The 18,576-nt window shown below is 51.6% G+C and overlaps 1 protein-coding gene across 5 annotated transcripts in view; it reads right to left on the bottom strand.

Annotated features, from left to right (window-relative positions):
- The window catches only part of AUTS2 (activator of transcription and developmental regulator AUTS2), a 1,157,636-nt gene that overhangs the window by 6,770 nt on the left and 1,132,290 nt on the right, over positions 1-18,576 (bottom strand). For 3 of the 5 annotated variants that reach the window (XM_075564998.1, XM_075565000.1, XM_075564999.1), the window contains exons 11-17: positions 17,031-17,126; positions 13,862-13,933; positions 11,726-11,755; positions 9,944-10,015; positions 6,551-6,692; positions 2,335-2,412; positions 569-652 (exon numbers count right to left, since the gene is read on the bottom strand). In XM_075564998.1, the coding sequence (XP_075421113.1) occupies positions 569-652; positions 2,335-2,412; positions 6,551-6,692; positions 9,944-10,015; positions 11,726-11,755; positions 13,862-13,933; positions 17,031-17,126 (574 nt within the window). The remainder of the gene's footprint in view (positions 1-568; positions 653-2,334; positions 2,413-6,550; positions 6,693-9,943; positions 10,016-11,725; positions 11,756-13,861; positions 13,934-17,030; positions 17,127-18,576) is intronic. The other 2 variants (XM_075565001.1, XM_075565002.1) reach the window with 1 other exon arrangement.

Here is an 18,576-nt window from a genome sequence, read left to right as displayed (position 1 = left end):
ACACAGTGCTGTCCCTAGTACATAAAAGAGCAGACCAAAGCGTCAAACTCATTGCCATTGAGTCGATTCTGACACACAGCAACCATGTAGGACAGAGTCCGACTGTTCCCGTGTATTCCTGAGACTGCTGAGTCTTTATAGGAATAGACGAAGACCATCTTTCTGCCACGGAGCGGCTTATCCTTTCAAACTGCTGACCTTGCAGTTAGCAGCAGTCCAGTTTGTAACCCACTACGCCATCAGGGCTCTGACTTGGGCCAAAGGAAATATTAAGTGAATAATAATTTTTTTTAAAAAAGGTCTACACTTCCCTTCTAAGGGTGTTGTATCCAGTCGTGGCTGGTTCAGATGGCCGCTGGATGAAATGATAGACTTAAGGAAACCTTTGGGAGTTGAACCAACCACAGGACCATTCCTGACCCTGTAGGAGGAGCTAGTCTTCCCATGGTGAGTTTGCTCTAAAACCTGTCTACCCAACCCCATGGTTCAACCCCAATGTCTTCAGTCACGGATCACAGGCGATACATACACAATTGAAGGCAGAGCAAAAGAAGTTAGAGGTACTCACTAACTGAAGGATTTCCAAGTCCCCCGAAGGCATTGCCACCAACTGCTGCCAGCCCTGTAAACGTCGATGGCCGATTAAAAGGCTCTGAAATGGGAAGGAGGAAGGGGTTACTGGATTCCACGAGCGAGGTTTCAAGGATCTCCTGAAGCTGGGAGACCAGTGATATTTAGCCCTTCTCCACAGCTGGAGTCGGCGCCGCTGCTCCTACCAGGACGCCTGTGAAATGCTTTCATGGTGGAAGAACTCTAGTATTTTCCATGACTAAAAAATACTTCTTGGAGTGATTCTTCTAGCACAGTGCTTCTGGCGCCATTTCTCTTTTGCCCCGGGGATGGGGGGACAGCCACGACATACACTCCAATGTCCGAAGTTTTCCTCGAGCCCAGGGCTCCTCAAACTTTTTAAACAGGGGGCCACTTCACTGTCCCTCAGGCCCGTTGGAGGGCCGGACTATAGTTAAAAAACCAAACAAACTATGAACAAATTCCTATGCGCACTGCACATATCTTATTTTGAAGTTAAAAAACAAATGCAAAAATACCTGGCATACCAGATAACTGTCCTTGGCGGGCCGCATGTGGCCCACGGGCCGTAGTTTGAGGATGCCTGCTCTAGCCTGTTCGTCCCTCTGTAGTAGGTTTCACAGCCTCTGAGGACCCTTGTCTGAAAACAGCTTTGTTCTCAATGATGAAGGTTCTGAAGGCTAACATAATCAGCCTCTACCCTGTTGCAGGGCACACGAATGCCGGGACCTGCCTGAGTGCGGCCTCCAAAGATCAAACCAACAGACACAGGCAGGAAAACGTGCACGTCTTTATCACAGAGATCGACGAACGGGGCAACGCAAAGCATTGCAAACAGAACCCCATCTTGTATCATCTTGCCGTCTCACCTCCTACAGGTGTCCCCAGAGAGGGGCAAGGGGCCCCTGTCTTTCTCCCACAGCCAGGAGGCAGGTTGCTATAAATCGGAGTAAACCCTGAGTGACTTCAGACAGAAACCTTGCCAGGGACACATTATCCTGCAAGGGACGGTAGGAATGAGAACTCCTCGGAGAACTACCATGTCCCAGGAGTTTAAGGTTTGCTCTACCACGCATGTGTGGCTTTGTAACTCCCACCAAATGACTGGGTGGGCCTATGCAACTAGGGGGTGCGTAACACCAATAGAGGGGATTGATCAGTTTTCGTTACCCCTCCACCCCCTGGGCCACAAGGGTGAGCCACATTTGAAGCAGGAACAGAGAAACCCTAGGACCACGGGAAGAGCACGTTCCGGATTTCTATCTGAAGGGGTGGAGGCCGAGAGCAGAGCCACCAAAGACCATGGGACAGAGCGAGGAGCACCATGGAGACTATGGGACCGTGAGGTGGAGCGACAGGTGGGCTTCCTGGTCCATGGAAGAGAGGCCAAGGGACCATGTGGTTGAGAAGCTGAAGATGAGGGAGGAAGAGACGTGCCGCTATGGACCAATGACCGGATCCTTACTATTCCTGAACCTGACTTGCAGTAACCCGTTAACTTCCCTAGCAACCCCCCATAATGATCAAGTATTGGTTTTCAGGTCTGGGTGGCCACTTCACCAAATTATCGCACTCAGCACAAAAGTAGAGTGCCGTGGGAGGAAGGTTGGTGTCAACATATGGTAAAGGTAGGTGGAGTGTGGATGCAAGCTTGCTTCCTGGCAATAGGGAATTCGGAGGTCAGATGTGGTCCCATGGCTTTTGCTGAGTAAGTCTAGGGACCTATCACTGAGGGTCACTCACCAAGGTGGGCAGTAGGGTTAAGAAAGTTGCTATGATGAGGTGGTGGCCCAAAAGGGGTCCCAGTTGGGTGTGCAGCACCTGTGAAATCAAACAAAACAAAGTAAGATTTCATAGGAAGCCAATGTTGACAGCGCAGTTGGTTACTGGTTCCTCTGGGGAGAAAAACATGTTAAGAGTCAGGACACAAATGGGGGCCACCCAGGCTTACAGACAACACACTGGGGTTCAAATGTCCTTGTGGAAAAGGCAGATTGCAAATCTCACCCACCCTCTCGGTCCTGCAATGGCCACCGTCAAAGACAGCTCATTCGCTTAAAAGAGGACGACATACTGTATTGGAAACATTACCATAACGTGGGCAGAGAGGGGATGTTTTCAATAACTAAGAACCTTTGGAGAAGATGGTATGCAGCAAGGCTGTATCGAAGGATTCGTTGAGCCATTCCCAGGACTCAAAGGGGTGCTAATTCCTTAAGCGGACCCTTGGATGCACACTGTTCTGGAGCATCTACAAGTTCTTCTTGCCCTGGGCTTGGGAGTGGCCGACAGGACACTGTCTAGCTGACTGAGATGCTTTGGCCTCTTGCTCAATCCCTTTCCTGTCATGGAGCCACATTGGAAGACACAAACCTCAGCCCATGAAGCACACCCTGGTTAATTAAGTTGTGAAAAAATAAGATGGTACCTTCTAATTTCTTTCAATAGAAAATGCTAGCTTCTTCACATTTTCTTTCAGACTCCATAAATCTTGCCACTACGTGGTCTTCCTTTGCCTAACTAGGGAACTTGGGCTAATCATCCTTGGATTTCCTCCCATTAGCTTCCCTCTTCTCTCTTCTCCTGGTGGCCTATGATTTGAGCTGCTCCCACATGGTTGGTGGTTCAAACCTACTAGCTGTTCTGAGGGAGAAAGATTGAAAGATCTTAAAGAAAAGTCTAAGAAGCCCACAGGGGCAGTTCTACCCTGTCCTAGAGGCTTGCAGGGAGTCAGAGGAAGATTCATTTCCTTCCAGGCGATCAGAGGAAGGGGTCGAATGTCCCCAGCATGGGCAAATGAGAAGACCACTCCAACCTCTCACCAAATAATGAGCTGGGGCCACTTCCCTTCTTGCTCCTATTAAAAGAGATGATGTTCCAGAGTGGGAACACCAACAGGGCCTGGGTTAATGAGAGTACGAGGAACAGTTCTCCCCGCCTGTCTGTCAACAGACACAGCTCTCCTTGGTGACATTGATTAAGTGCAGGAAGGCGGTCCCTCCGGCATCCTACTCAAACTCTACTTCCGTTGGAGATCGCTCTTCCCCCTCAGCCTGGCTTTCCCGAGGGCCAACCATCCTTGTAGACCACCATGCAGGGCAACCTGGGCACCCAACGTTGAGGGCAGCTGCCACGGAGCCCCTGCTGAGCCTCGAACTTGAGTGGTTCTCTTATGTTGCCCTCGCTGGTGAGTTACCCTCACATGGGAAGTGCAGAGCGACCCCTCATGGCCACCGAGCACACGGAGCCCGGCATATTCCTTCGGCATTAACTGTGGTTCCAACTAAATAGAAAATTTGGCCACATCCCGCCTGTGCGGTACAAGCTAATGAATGTTTCAATGAAGACCAGCGTTCGCGCTGCCGGAGGTCCCCAGGGATGCCTGGCAGTTCCAGGACTATTAAAGCCAAAGGAAGAGGAGAGATTCATCTGCGTGGTAAAAACGCAAGCCAGGGAGGAAGCTCTGTCTGTTTCCCTCCAAAAATTGCTCTTCGTGTAGCCTGCTGATGGGATGCTAAAGGGTTTTCCCCTAGGTTGTCTCCCCCAAATATATGCTAAACCTCCCACGCTGCTTTCCATATGTGGTAAATGACTGTACACTTGGAGGTCAATGCAAGCTGTTTAGAGGTTAATCCTCCCTAAGGGTGATCAGCCATGGAGAGCAATCAGACTGTATAGTCTGTCCCACCCTAAGCAGGGCCCACTCCCTTCTGATAAGGATAGTAGATTGTTTCCCTGAAGGAGAGCCCAGGGAGGTCAAGCCACTCAAGGGTGACCAAGGTTAGGCTGCCATCTTGAATTTAGGGCCTGCCCATTTTGTCACATGCGTACCCCTAGCTCATCCCCTTCCTGTCACGAGTGAGTAGCCCCTTCCTGTGCCATGTGTGGTTACCTGTAATCATGCCCCTTAAGTATATATAGGCCTTGGGCAGAAATAAAGAGGACACTCTCTCTCCTGCCCTCTCCTCCTGCTCTCTGGGCGAACTTGGCTGCTGAGATCATGCCCCTCCCGGAGGTGAGCATGCTACTGTAAAATGTGTCTGACTCCTTTATTTCACTCTCTCCCATGACTTTACTATGGTCTTTATATATCATAACCATACAGTTGCACCTATGAACTCTGATAGTTGTTGGGGGCTGGTCTCCCCCGACACCCGCTCTCAGCATCCAGGTGCCCTGGCAACAGAGATGGGAAATCTCTCCCTGGACAGAACCAACAGAAGATAACTGGAGACCTGAGCAAATTCCAGCCCCCCTCCAGGGTGAACATGAAGACCGTGACACGACCACGTCTCGCAATGGTGGTCTTTATATCTTCCTGAACGAAAGAGCTCAGCCACCCCACCCCCACCCCCCATTCAGCGTCTTGGTGGATATGAAACTTGTCCCTCAGAATGAGACACCAAAGCCCCCCATGGATAATTATGTCTAGGGACATAATGGAACACACATAGTATGACCCGTGGAGTTCATTCCAATGCTGAGAACCAGCACGAAGCCACTGCTTCTCAGTCTTCACTGAGAGGCGCTCTGGCCAGGGACGATGTCCCAGGAGTTCTAGCAAGGATGGAGAAGGATCCCTGGGACTCAGAGGCTTCTCTTCTACCAAATACTCGTTAGGCGGTTGGTGGCGTCTGGGTGCTACGGGGCCCGTTCCGCCTCTTCATAACCCCACGGGACAGAGCGGAATTGCCGATGGGGTTTTCTGGGCTACGGCATTTCCAATTGCCTGGTGTGTCTATGAAAGCTGAGCAACCAATAAGGACCGAGGAAAGAAGAGTGGATGCCTTTCAATGATGGTCTTGTCCAAGAATACTAACTATACTAACCGACAAGTCCGTCTTGGAAGGGTACAGCCACAATGCTCCTTCGAACCGAGGATGGTGAGGCCTCGCCTCACGTACTTGGGGGATGTGATGACCGGGGGCCAGTTTGTGGAGAAGGACATCAAGTGTGGTAGAGGGCAACCAGGGGTGTGGGAGGGAGGTGGGGGCCTTGGGGCAGGAAGACACCGCCCCCCCCCATGGAGATAGACAATGGCTGTAACAAGGGGCTCAAACACAGGAATGACCTTGAGGATGACGCAAGACGGGCAGTGTTCTGTCCTGCTGTAGCTGGGGACGTTAAGTTAGTTAACAGCACCGAACAGTGACCTTTATGGGAACAAAGCACCAAGTGTGCCGGGCAAGTTCAAACTGCCAAGCTTCAGTTAGCAGCCAAGCAAGCTGCCACTAGGGTTCCACCTTCCTTACAGACTCTGGCTCCCGTCTGTATGCACCTGGGATAGAAACAAGCATGCGAGGCTGAAGAGGCCCTCCCCGCCTCTCCCTCCCAAATGACCCATCCAAGATACCAGGAGAGCATGGATGTCTGGCAATACAGGCTGGTTTCCCCTCCATGTCCTCCATTGTCACAATCACCCCATGGATTTCTGTCGCAGAAGAGGCAAGTGATCAGTAGGGTCATTCCCGCCCCAAAGAAAGTACCCCGGGCAACTATCTTGACTGTGTGTCCCATCCTCTCTCAACTGCAGGACGGGGACTCTCCAAGTGCAGAATTATGGGGCGTGCCACGGGGACCGAGAGCAAGGGCCACGGCAGCCTGCCCAATGCCTCCTGGCCCCGTTTCTGGTCCAGCTGCCTCTGTGAGCTTCCTGGCCTGTGTTTGCAAGAGCGACTGCCACGCGCCATGAGCGGCACCGGCTTTAGAATAGAAGCACCTGATGAGCCCCGCAATATGGGGCCCCGGGAGGGAATGATGATCTTGCTTTCCTCACATAATGAAAGAGGCCACTGCGACGAAGCAGATCCAGCTTCGCGGGACGGTCTGGTGAGGCTGCACCTGCAAGCCGGCCCGGTGGGCACTGGTATAGGTGGCGGAGATGGAGCTGCAGCCTGGAGCACATGTATCACTCGCTGAGCTGCCCCAGGGACACGGCTGTCCACGCGCCTGCACTCACCAGCAGCGGAGAAGAGTGTGGACGGCCTGGCCAGGTCGTGGGGATGGTGGATGGCTCCGAAGAGGCTGGGGCCCGGAGGGCGGCTCAGGAACTCGGGCTTCAAGCCGAAGTCCAGCTTGTGTGGGTCCGATTGCATCTGTTTCTGGAACAGGAAGGGGGTGAGGTGGGGAGGGTGTTGGATGAGGCTGGAAATCTAAGAGGACCCCACTTAGAACAAGAGCCCCGTCAGGCCCAAGATCCAAAATGGCAGGAAGACTCCCAGCCCAAGGTCCTGCTTGATGCCCACTGGTGCCAGAAAAGTGAGCCCACCAGGGGTGGACAGGCTAAAGAGTGCCAGGGCCCCACCATTCTCTCAGCAGACAGATCTTGGAGGAACTCAACCAGCTCTAGTGCGCTCCTCTGAGCAGTCACTTCTGAGTGAGTTAGTATTCTGCTCCTGCACTACTTTAGTATTTGCTGCGAAGGGCCCATTTCCACCCAGTTTTAAAGAGAGACTATTTTAAAGCTCATTTTACAGGGATTCCGCATGAATAATTTGTTGTGTAAATTAATTGTTTAATGACTCTTTGCCATGCTTTAATAGATCACACTACATTAGGAAGCAAGGGTTATGAGGAAATATTTGCATGCCTACAAGCTAATTTTCGAATGATTATGGTTACATATTAAAGAAACGAGAGGAGAGAGAGAAAACCGATTAACCAAAGCTGGGGTATTCATTTAACTAATAGGGCCTTTTCCCTTCCTGATCGTGGCTTGGCCCAGTCGTGTTGTGACTCACTAGGGACCCCGTGTGATGGGAGAGGAATGCCACCGTAGGGTTCTCTTTCTAAGAAGAGGTAGGGGTAGGTTGAGGACAGACCTGTAGACCTGGCAGAACCTCGCTAGCTGAGAAATCTTTACCAGCTAGTTAAGCAGCTGTCTCTAGTTCCTATGACTCATCCATCTCCGCCCTCCCTCAAGCCAGTCTTTCCGTTTGCCATCCTGTTGCTGTTTTGAGGTGTCACGGACCCCATTAGGACTCGCAGTGACCCCACTGGCTGCAAGCAAGGAATCGGATGGAGGCCAGGCCTTTCTCCCAAGCAGCCGTGGAGTGGGCTCGAATAACCAACCATTCAGCGGGGGTTCAAGGGCTGCTTGGGTCCCTCCACCTTCTAAGATGGTAGAAGCTGGCTTTTAAGTCTCCTGCCTAGCCATTCTGGGGACAGGATGCTCGGGACAGATAGTCCTCTCAATGCCTGGTTTCAAAGTGGCCACACTCTCTGGACACTCAACAGTCTTCTCTTTTAACTGGCCCTCCCTGGGCAGATAGGCACTGCCCCACCTCGAACTGGGTGCACCCCCAAGTCTGGAAACCCTGGCACTCCCCGTTGCAACTTCCATGCCCTTAGCCTGTGCTCCTGACCCTCGAATGTCCACTCCTCAACTCTCCGTTCCATCGCTCGTGACCCTCCTGCCTACAGCGCTCACACCTTCCGCTCTAAATCCTGGCCACTTTCCAGAATGGAGTTGACAAAAGGCGACGTAGAATCCAAGAGATCAGGGACGTGGGCTAACTCTTCCTTTACGGCGCTCATCCATTGGACTCAATGACAAGAACATCTACCCGAGCCCCTCGAAGGGCTGCTGGATAGTGGAAACTCGTGAGGCACTGGATTACTAAACCACAAGGTTGAAGAAGAAACGTCTAGCGTCTTCTTCCAAGAAAAGCAGCCCTCCAGAGCACAGTTCCACTCTGAGGCTGCACGGGGTCGCCTTGCGCTGGAATCAACCGGGTTGCTTGAGCGTCTTACGCTGCTGGCAATGCCTCTTGGAAGCACGCTACAGTTTCATCACTTTGGGGCACACCCAGACCCCTGTGCTAAGGCACTCTAAGGGACCTCCACCTTGGTTCCCTTGGATCCCTGGCACACTGGAACTGGCAGGTGGTAGCTTTCTTGATAAACAAACTTGGCAACTAACAGAAGGAGGAAATGAAATGTGAACGAGGGGAGAGAAGGTGCCATTTTTGAGGACAGGGGCCCCCTCGAGCACCCTGGTTCTCGTCCACTATAAATCTATGAGACCCTCCCAGGACCTCCTTTAGTTTTTTAGCCAAATTATTTAGTGCTCATACTGCACGGTGCTGTTCCATTCACCACAACTGAAGTCCGTGGAGCAAAACGGAGCCTGGGGATGGTGGGCAGCCTGCTGCAAAGGGATGGTGTGCGGGGCCATCTCCCGTTCAGGGGTCTTTCTAATGGAATCGGGATAATGGATGTTTCAAGTCACCAGGGACCCACTGATGGAAATGGAGCTGCTAAGGTGTACACAGCCCGCATCCGTCATTGCTTTTAAGCAAAGGTGTTTTACCTACCGCTCTGAGAGAGCCCGCCATCCAGAACAGAAAGGGAATTGAACTAAGCATTGGGACCTAGTTAAGCCCCTCGGAGCACACCCTGTTTTCTAACTGAGAGCAAGCACAAGGTTTCTAATTAAACCTTACCGACCAATCAAGGGAAAGTGAGCAAAGCTCACTGGTGGGAGGTTATGAGAAAGAGCAGGTACTTGGCAATGACAGCTCAATACCTCTAAGACCTCATTTACTCAGGCTTGCTCTGTAACTTTTAATTAGGGGGTAGTGTGTGTGTGTGTGTTGGAAACCTTTCTTCTGTGCTGAGCGCCTCTCCCTTCCTTGATTATTTGCTCTCTCCCAGTCTCTTCTTGATCCTGACCAAGTTCACAAACGCTGATGAAAAGAAGTTTATCAAGGAAACAAACGGATGCCTGTTGGACTGACTCGCTGGTGGCGCTCATCCATTTCCAGGCATATTTGAAAACAGGTAAGTACCCAGGCTTTACAATCGGTAGTAGCTACTGGGTCCCCCTGCACCGAGAGCACATCTGCTCACATGCAGAAGCACTTGACCGCTTCCCCATTGCATCACGAATGCCCAAGGAGATTGGTCTAGTGGAGCTAATTCAGTCAAATCTCCTGGTATAAGTTGATCAAGTTTTTGGAGACTTCTTGACGTGTGCTTTGTTTGTTAATTTAGCTGGGGGCCCTCCCTATCCACAGTGGGTTATGTGTTTGGGCTGCAAACCTTAAGGACAGTAGTTTTAACCCACCAGCCACTCTATGGGACAAAGAGGAAGCTGCCTGGTGGCTTAAAGATGATCAGCTGCTGACAACCACAGGGGCAGTCCACCCGTCTTACAGGGTCCTTGTGAGTACACATCGGCTCAATGGCAGCGAGGTTTTGTTATCCCCAGCCCCTACCTCTGACCTTCCTCTAGAGACTGGTTCCTTCCTGTCTAAGCCACAGACTCTGCAGCCTCCTTCATGAAACCAGGTTCTGGGTGAACCCTTGCCCTCCGGTCCCTTCCCATTCCTGCAAGGGAGCTGGCACTGACCTTGACCTTCTGTTGGTGATGGTAGATCTGCCAGGCGATGTGAACATGCATAGCGCACCACTTCCCTGGTTTCTGGAACGAGAGCCCACAATGGCATCAGAGGGAGATGCTCCCGTGGGGACCTCCCTCCATCTCCCCAGAGTGCTTGCGGCAATGGCAATGGTGCTTGGCTGCAGATGGGGGTTTTCTCGTGAATGGACAAGGGTTCTGTACGCTTGTCCCACGCCTCCCTGGAGATGCCCCAAGTTCTCCTCCACTCAAGCCTGTGCTGCTGGCCTCCAAGTCTCCCCAGTGAACCAGGCCAAGAGGGCCAGCATTTGTATTCCCCTGAATCATTGCCCCTCAACCCCTGCTCCTCTTTCTATCTCTTCCCCTAGTCTGTTCTCGGGCCTGGTGGGGTCAATGTCTTTTTGAGCAGAGGCTGCCAAGGGTGTATGCAAATCAGCTGTTCCAAAGAACTAATGAGAGCGAATCCTGAGACTCCAAAGAGGGCCAGAGATACCAGCCCTCCCTTAACACGGTGTGGAGCATTCTCAACCTTGCAAGGAGACACAAGGAAACACGCCACGCCAATTCCCACCAGGGACTGACCATCCACCACTTGCTCCAGGAAGAGCAAAGAAGGGAAAGAACCCATTCCCTGCCCATCTCCCCGCCCCCCCAATTTCAGGTCTCTGCAGAGATCAATCTCCCCCAAAGGACTGGGTCAAATCCAGCTCCCTCCGACCATCTCATGTCTTGCTCTGCGCTGTGTGTTCTGTCTCATCTCGGAGTGGCCAGGGACCCTAGATTTTCCCTCCGCTCCCATGCCTGCTCATTAACTGACCCAGAGCTCGCTGCCAGGCTTGGTCACTACAGGGTGGAGGGAGGACACACTACCCTGTCGCTATGGTGGCAAAGAACAGACGCTGCTGCTGATCTCTATGTTCAAGGAGCCATTTCTGAACAGACGCTTTGACTCAAGACTGGGACCTTGTCCCGTCTTGAAACAATGAGTTCTTTTGAAGTCTCACATGACCTGTGGTCTTCCTCCAAGCAATGACAACACCCTCCCCATTTTTGCCTCTGGCCAAAGCCATCTCCTACGAGAGCCCCCAGAAATGGCTGACCTACACCCAGACTTCTAGCCCGCCTCCGTCACCCGCTCCCCAGTCACTGTGTTTGTCTACAACACCTTCCAGCCAGCCAACGCCTCTTACTGAAACCAATGCTCAGAGGTTCCCATTTCTGGACTAGAGACCGCAGTGCAGTGCCTGGGCCAACCTCGAAATCTCTTGTGCAGAACCAGGGAGCCAACGTTCACGGTGAAGAGGCAGCCTTCAAAAAGTCTGTGGGGTCAATGCCATTATCTCTCCATTGCATTTTCCCATGAACTTTCAGGGAGGGCCCTTGTAGACCCAGCATCCTGGTGGGCAGGGCAGGGAAAGGTATAGGCTTCAGGGGAGTAAAAAAGCATGATACCCTAAATCCAGCCCGCAGATCAAGTCTTGCCCTGCCGTTCCAAACAGGCAAACCCTTGACTAGAACTGCCAACAACAGATCATTTGACTCCACTGATTCTCTTCTGGCTCTGCCCTTTCTCCCATGCTGACCCCTCAGTGGCCTGGCTTCCTGAGACTAGTCTCCATCCACCACCAGAGGAGACCCAACTCTTGCCGTTCCTGCGGCCACCGCTGCCACCATTCGCAGAAGCTCGCTTCCCCGGCAGCGGCAGGTTGCATCTTGAGCCCGCCGGGAGTCAGAGAAAGGTTGTGAAAACAGCTCCGAAAGAAGCGTTCTTACCCTTAACATCGGTCTGAAAGGATCTGTCAACTGTGAAGAGAAAATGACAACTCGGTTACACGCCTGTCACTCAAACAATTGCTCTAATTAACAAATTTGTAGTGCTTCATTAGGAGGGGAAATTAAAATGTTAGAATTTTACTTTTAAATGAAGCCCTTTTAGAGAATAATTAACCCATTTTCACACTATCAAAAGTGCCACTCGGGCCCCCATCCCCACCCGCACCCCTGAGCTGGGGTGCCTTCCACCCCGACAAGTCCCAGAACAAGTCCAATCAACAGCAATCTGTCCCCCGGCCATGGGATTCACTCGCTTGCACACAACGAGGCAGTTCACGGGCAACCCTGCTACAGCCACCCCAGCGGGGGCCCAGGGAGAAAGGCTTTGGACCAGCGACTTCTCTGGCTGGCTACTCGTAGGTATCCAGGGACGGCTGCCCTTTCAAATACAACAGACAGGCCCAAAGCTGAAGGGGACCAGGCGGTGGAGTGGGTTCCACATCGGGCTGCTATCCGTAAGGTCAGCAGTTCAAAACCACCAGCCACTCTGGAGGAGAAAGATTTCCGGCTCTGGAAACCCACGGGGGCAGCTGTGCCCTGTCCTAGGGGTGATATGATGTGACTTTTCTCAACGGCAGTTAGTGTTCCCAGAACCAGAGGCAGGCCCTCGACGAGATGGACACAGCAGCTGCCACCATTGGGCTCAAAAAGAGTCATTGTGAGCACGGTGCAGGCCCCAGCGGTAGTGGTTTCTGTTGGGCATATAAGGTTGGAACGGATGCATTGGCACCTAACAACAAACAGGTCTATCTCTACCGATTCCTTGGAGGACTACTTATTACTACTGGGGACTAGACATTTTTAAAAGATGTTCCCTAGACCTCGTGGTGAAAACAATTTACATGGGTGAATGCATTGGACACTTTTATTATTTCACTCTGGACATCCATTTCTGACCACAATCTTATGTAAGGCAATTCTTTGAAGCTCAACCTCACCAATACTATTGAATCACCCAAATCCTGATTCTCGGCCACCAAGTCGATGCCGGCTCAGCGACCCTACAGGACGGCCGCTGTGGGTCTCCAGAGCCGTCCTTCTTTTCGGGAGTAGAAAGCCAAGTCTTTCTCCTGCAGAGCAGCGGGTGGTTTCTAACTGCTGAATGTCTGCATAGCAGTCTAGCTCAGAAGTGTACTATATTTATCCTAGAACTCTCCAGTCCTGCTTGGATGCTGGTGAACGAATCCGTTGTAAAGAAACAGTAGAACCGATCCTGGCAGACAGACCCTTCCCCAAAGTGAAAGAGGAGGGCCACTGTTTGGTCTCACTTCCAAAAGAACAGGACACAGAGAAAAACCAAGCATGGCTTGTGGTTACCAGAGTGACCACTCAGCAGGCAGGGGGAAAAGGGAGAGCTTTTGCTCAGGGGGCACTGAGTTGATGCTCCTGGCGGTGGGAAGTTGCGGAAAAAGATAGCAAGGGGGTTGCGTGACGCTGGGTGTCATCACTGTCAGGGATTGTACGGGTAGGAACTGTTGAGTCGTTGTTGTTTCCCCTAAAGGAACCATGGTGGCGTCGTGGTTCCCAGTTGGGCTGTCCACGGCAAGGCCAGCAGTTCAAAACCACCAGCCACTCATTGAGAGAAAAGACGGGTTGGTTTCTAGCCTGTCCTGCAGGGCTGTTGTGAGCCGGCATCGGCTCGATGTGGCACCGAGTTTGGCTCGGTTGTACTTTCAGTACAAGTGAAAAAGCAACGGATGGTGGCGGGATAGCTGTGTTGTTCAGTTATTTCTTGACACCCCCCATTCCCCCGAGCCCACCTCACACTTAGAAGGGGTGAATCCTGATTTTCAGAAAGACAAAGTGCTTAGTGCTGTTCTGATCAAAACATTTGCCCGCCACGGCTTTTTTTGTGGGAGACATGTGAGGCGAGGGCAGAGAAGACTGGCCCAAGCCCAGGGGGTACGGTCTTGGGCCCAGGGCCTCAGCAGACTCCCCTTTCCCGCCGTCGAGGTTTCTTTCGCTGGGAGACTTGGTTTGCGAGGAGGAGCAGTGAGGGCAACAGCTCCCTCGGCTCCTCGGTGTCGACCAGCACGCCCAGACAGTCCCGGACACCAGGCTTGGCTCGGCACGTACCCGAGGGTCCTTCTGCAGGAGCGTGTGGGGGACCGTCCCGGGGCGAGCGGCAACATCGATCGGGTTGGATGTCTACAAATGAATGAGGTCACAGTTTAGGAAGCCCAGAACACGTGGCATGCAAGCAGGACAGAAATGCTGAACGACAGGCGTCAAACTTGGGTCTCTGGTTGGTTCTCCGTGGTCACACTTGCTCTTTCTGAAGGGTTTACGGGTCCACCGCCCATGTTCTCAAGCCACACTTGACTACGAAGAGCACGCTCTGGCAAGGGCATCTGACAGCTGAGAGTTGATCCTACCACATTCCCACTGGCCCCCCCCCAAAGAGAAGGACCACCCAAGAGAAGCAACAGACGCACACACTGACCATGAAATGCTGCTGCTCTTTCCAACTTTGGTGACAGGGTTTACGGTAATTTCTTTCTCTTTCTTTTCTTTTGCTTTATCATCAAACATTCTCAGAAATGCTTAAGTGAACATTATTATAATTTGCAGTATCAGGTGCCTCTCATCAGAATAACGGGAAAGTATTTTGCAGACAATAAGCTCACATTCTAAGTTTTAACTGGCAGACAATAACAAGGAATTACACTCAGTAATTACTCATTAGCGGTGGTGGAAATGGGACAAGAGAAGCTAATTTAGGGACCACACAGATCTACTATTAAATGATTTTAAGCAATTCTGCTTCATCTTGAGAAAATTGTTCCTATTTCCACTGCCGTTCTTAAATATCACTAATAATATTAACCTTATCCGTAGGCTTCTGTCCTTTGAGGTTGGTGGCAGGAGGAATGGGGGGCGGGGAGGGGCAGGGAAGAAAAACCATGCCAACTTCAGGCACACTATCACAGTCATTTGGAGAGGAAAGGGGAATTCAGAAAACCACACCAAGCATTTTATTTATAAATCACCGCTTCAACAGCCCCTGGCCCACCACCAGGAAGTGAATTCTCTTGGAACAAGAGCTCAAGTTTAGGCCCTAAGCTTGCCTACAAAGAAGCAAAAAAAAAAGAAAGAAAGGGAAAAAGGGGAGTTAAAAAAAAGAAAGAAAAGCAATCAGCTGCAGTACAACTAACAATTAAGCCGGAGTTGTTAACAGCCTGATTTGCATACATATGAAGAACTCCACTAATGAACTGCAATCTACATATTCAATCAGGAAGATGGCCTAGACAGGCCTATTTCAACACCAGGAGAGACACTTTCTTGCCCAGATGTAGTTTGCTGTGTGATTGGATAATTGTGAGTGAGGGAAATGGTCTAATTTATTAAATGACCTCGCAGTCTGTTTGGGGAGGCACAAGAGGTGTGGGGCGACCTAGAAGGGACAGAGGGGGTGGGGTGGGTGGTCTGCGGGAGAAGTGAGGAGAGAGCTGGGGGGAATGGAGCTTCAAAATCACCATCAATTTATGCCAAGACAGGAGATGGTGGCTCAGGAAACCAAACCAAAGGAAAATCCCCTGTGCACAGAAAACGTGCACAGGTCTGGGGCCTTCCGGATGCCTCTGCACGCAGGCCAGGCTGATCGCTGAGACGCACTCATCCCACACCCCTAGTGTCTTGTAGTTTGTTTTTGTTGTTTTGTTTTTAAAGCCTTTTCCCATTTCCAGTTTCAGGGCAACATGTCTTTGGAAGTGCTGGCGCTTCTTAGGGGATTCTGACCCCAGTCTGGTTATTCTGCCCGGAAATGAGATGTGAGGACCACCCCCCAAATGAAATCACACACGAGCTAGTTTCCAACTTCAACGTAAAATAAGGCAGTTGCTGCTGCCAGCGCCATTCTGGATGGTCTTCACTCAGGTGACCCGAGGCTCACCATCATGGGTCCGTGGCGTTTTCAGGAAGTGGATTGCCAGATCTTTCTTCCCAGTCAGTGCTGGTCTGCAAGCTCCCCTGAAATCCCTGTGGCAACCTAGCAACATGCAAGCCTTGACCGGCAGATGGTTGCTGCAGGGGGGGAGGGGGGTTGGGGGTGGGGGGAGGGAGGAAGACTTGGGTGCCTGTACCCAGACACATTGGTTGGCTGAGAACTGAACGGAGGTTCCCACGTGGAAAGGTAGAATTCTACTACTGAATTCCGTCTGCCCTCCTGCCACCTAAGCTCTGGTACCTCCTTGAGAAGCACATCCTCCTTTTGGGTATGAACGCAGCCTGGGAGCTCTGCTAGGGTGGAAGTCACCCAGAGGCCAAAGGTTCTGAAAATGACTCAGCACTGACCCACAGAGACAACTGCAGCCCCGACCGGGCAAGGAGTGAACCAAGATGCTAACAGCCAAGGGACAGAGCGCCAGCTTTGGCAAGTGTGACCGTGGAAGCAGGGTGGGAGGGCTAAGTGAGAGCAGAGGCAGACGGGGGTCTGGAAGGTAGGAGGCTGCCCTCCTCTTGAAGCCCGATCTAGGTGCTGGGGACGCCAATGAGGCTCTCTTCGACACAATTAAAAGGCAGAGTGGGTTTCATGGTAGGTTGCTAACCCCAAGGTCAGAAGTTCGAAACCACCGGCCTCTCCTTGGGAAAACGATGAGGCTGTCTGTTCCCATAAAGAATTACTGCCTTGGAAACTCACAGGGACGGTTCTACCCTGTCCTACAGGGTTCCTATGAGTTGGAACCGACCCGGCGACAGTGAGTTTGAGGTTTCTGAGTTCCCGAGTCTGGGGAATGTTGTTCTTCATTCTCTTACATTCAACAAAGACTCCGTTTTGAGCTTGGGCGAGTAACACATGCAGGGGATTCGATATGTTTTTGGGCAGGAGAGGGACCAATTCTCTTTGGATCCCATTTTCCCGCCAACTTATTGAGCCATCTTCAGATACCCTAAGGCCCTAAAATTCCAGAATGGAAACTTAAATCCACAGACCTTGTGGAGGGGGCGGGTGGGATCGTGGGCAGGTGGAAACAAGAATTTTGAACATTTTTAATCAACACAGAGCCCTTGTTGTGCTGCTCCATCGAGGGGACCCACGCTGAGGATTCAGTGGCGGCCGAGATTCTCAGTGACCCGGATAAGAAGGACGCTTCCTCCCTCTGATCCTCTCTCAGCTGCCCACCTGGGGATCAGAAGCCTTGGCTGCTGGGCAGAGGAGAGGATGCAGCCTCTGCCCGCACGGCTCCTAGGCTGCGAGCTGACCCTGAGCGCGCTGTCTGCTTCCTCTGGTCGGGGGTCTTACCTTCGGCTGGAATGCTCCTTGCAGTGACCCAAAGGGCCCAGTGGGTGGGATCATGGGTGGGATGCCCGAGACTGCGGGAGGGTAGGAGTGGAAGAGCTGTGACCAGAGACGGAGAGGGAAAACAACGGTTTAGTAGGAGGCAGGCGATCATTTCCGAATCCCTTCCCGAGTAGAAAGACATTCACATGAGCAAGTCAAGTAATCTCGGTTCCGTGTGATTAGTCACTAGGAGCTGGGGTGAAGTGATCACACAGATGCGTCGGGAATGTTTAAGTGAAAAAGTTAAAAAGTAGTTCAGAATCAATCAGCCAACAAATGACATCCCAGATGAGGCCATCAAGAGGGACGGGAGCCTTTCTAATTATTAATTGTTAAATTAGATAGAAGGGCCTAAATGCTTAGAGATTTTAATGCAGATCCTTAACAGGAGGAATGCTGAGCCAAGGAAGATGCCCAGAAAATTACAAGTTAATTAGAAAAAAAACAGAGAAGAAAAAAAAAAGCAAAAAAAAATTTTTTTAAAAGCAAGTCTTTATGAGTTCCAGCACTTGAGACCATTAAAACTCAATTAGTACCTTTAGTTTTTTTTTAATAGTTTGTAGAGGAAATGAGAAGATATTCACAATCCTTGCTTCATTAAGTTATTCGAGAGGTGGCAGTTACAGAGGACAATAGAATCCTTGCCACAAAAATGGTGACAGAGATCTTGAGACAGGGTGACATGAAAGACTAAATATACTTCCTATGGGGCAACCCATATCTACCCCCCACCAAGTTGAGGAGCCCTGGTGGTGCAGTGGGTGCACAGGGGGCTGAAACCACCATCTCCTCCGTCGGAGAAAAACGAGGCTCTCTAATCCCGTGAAGAGTCCCAGTCAGCCTCAGAAACCCACAGGGGCAGTTCTACCCTGTCCTAGAGCCTCAGAAACCCACAGGGGCAGTTCTACCCCATGCTGGAGGGGCACGGTGCATCAGGATTACACGACTGTAGCAAGAAAGCGGGGTGCTATCCTGTGGCCAGTTATGCTGGCCACTGCCCAGCATCTGGGGTCCCCGAAGCATTTCCACGTTGGCCGGGAAGGACAGGCAGGGCCCTGTGGTCCGTTCTGAATGGCACCTGTATTGTACACACAGGTTCTGGGTGACTGCTCCAGCCAGGTCCCTTGGCAGGTGGCAGGGGAGCAGCATTCTGAGGTGAGGAGATGTCAGTTCCTAGCACGGGGGGCTAACAGAAAGCACAGCGGAGGGAAGAAATCAAACACAGCTGCACCGGAGGCCCTGGGAACATGACTGTCCTCTTTCTAGAGGCTCCAGTCTTTCAGTCATGCTCTTGCTCTGGGCTCCTTGGACTTGGAGCAGAACTCCTTCCGGATAGTTCTGTGGAGCCCTGCCCCATCTTTGGCTGGATGGCAGCTTTTCTCAATTCTGTCCTTTCTACACCTCCTAGGCGCTGGTGGAAATCGTGCCGTGTTCTGCCATCCTGTTTTCAGGGCACGCATGATCCCCCCCCGCAACTCCCCCAGTGGTCTATATTCCTCTTTTGCTA

This window comes from Tenrec ecaudatus, chromosome 12, assembly GCF_050624435.1.
Source record: "Tenrec ecaudatus isolate mTenEca1 chromosome 12, mTenEca1.hap1, whole genome shotgun sequence".
NCBI lineage: Eukaryota > Metazoa > Chordata > Mammalia > Afrosoricida > Tenrecidae > Tenrec > Tenrec ecaudatus.
This window is presented reverse-complemented; position numbering and strand designations above follow the sequence as displayed.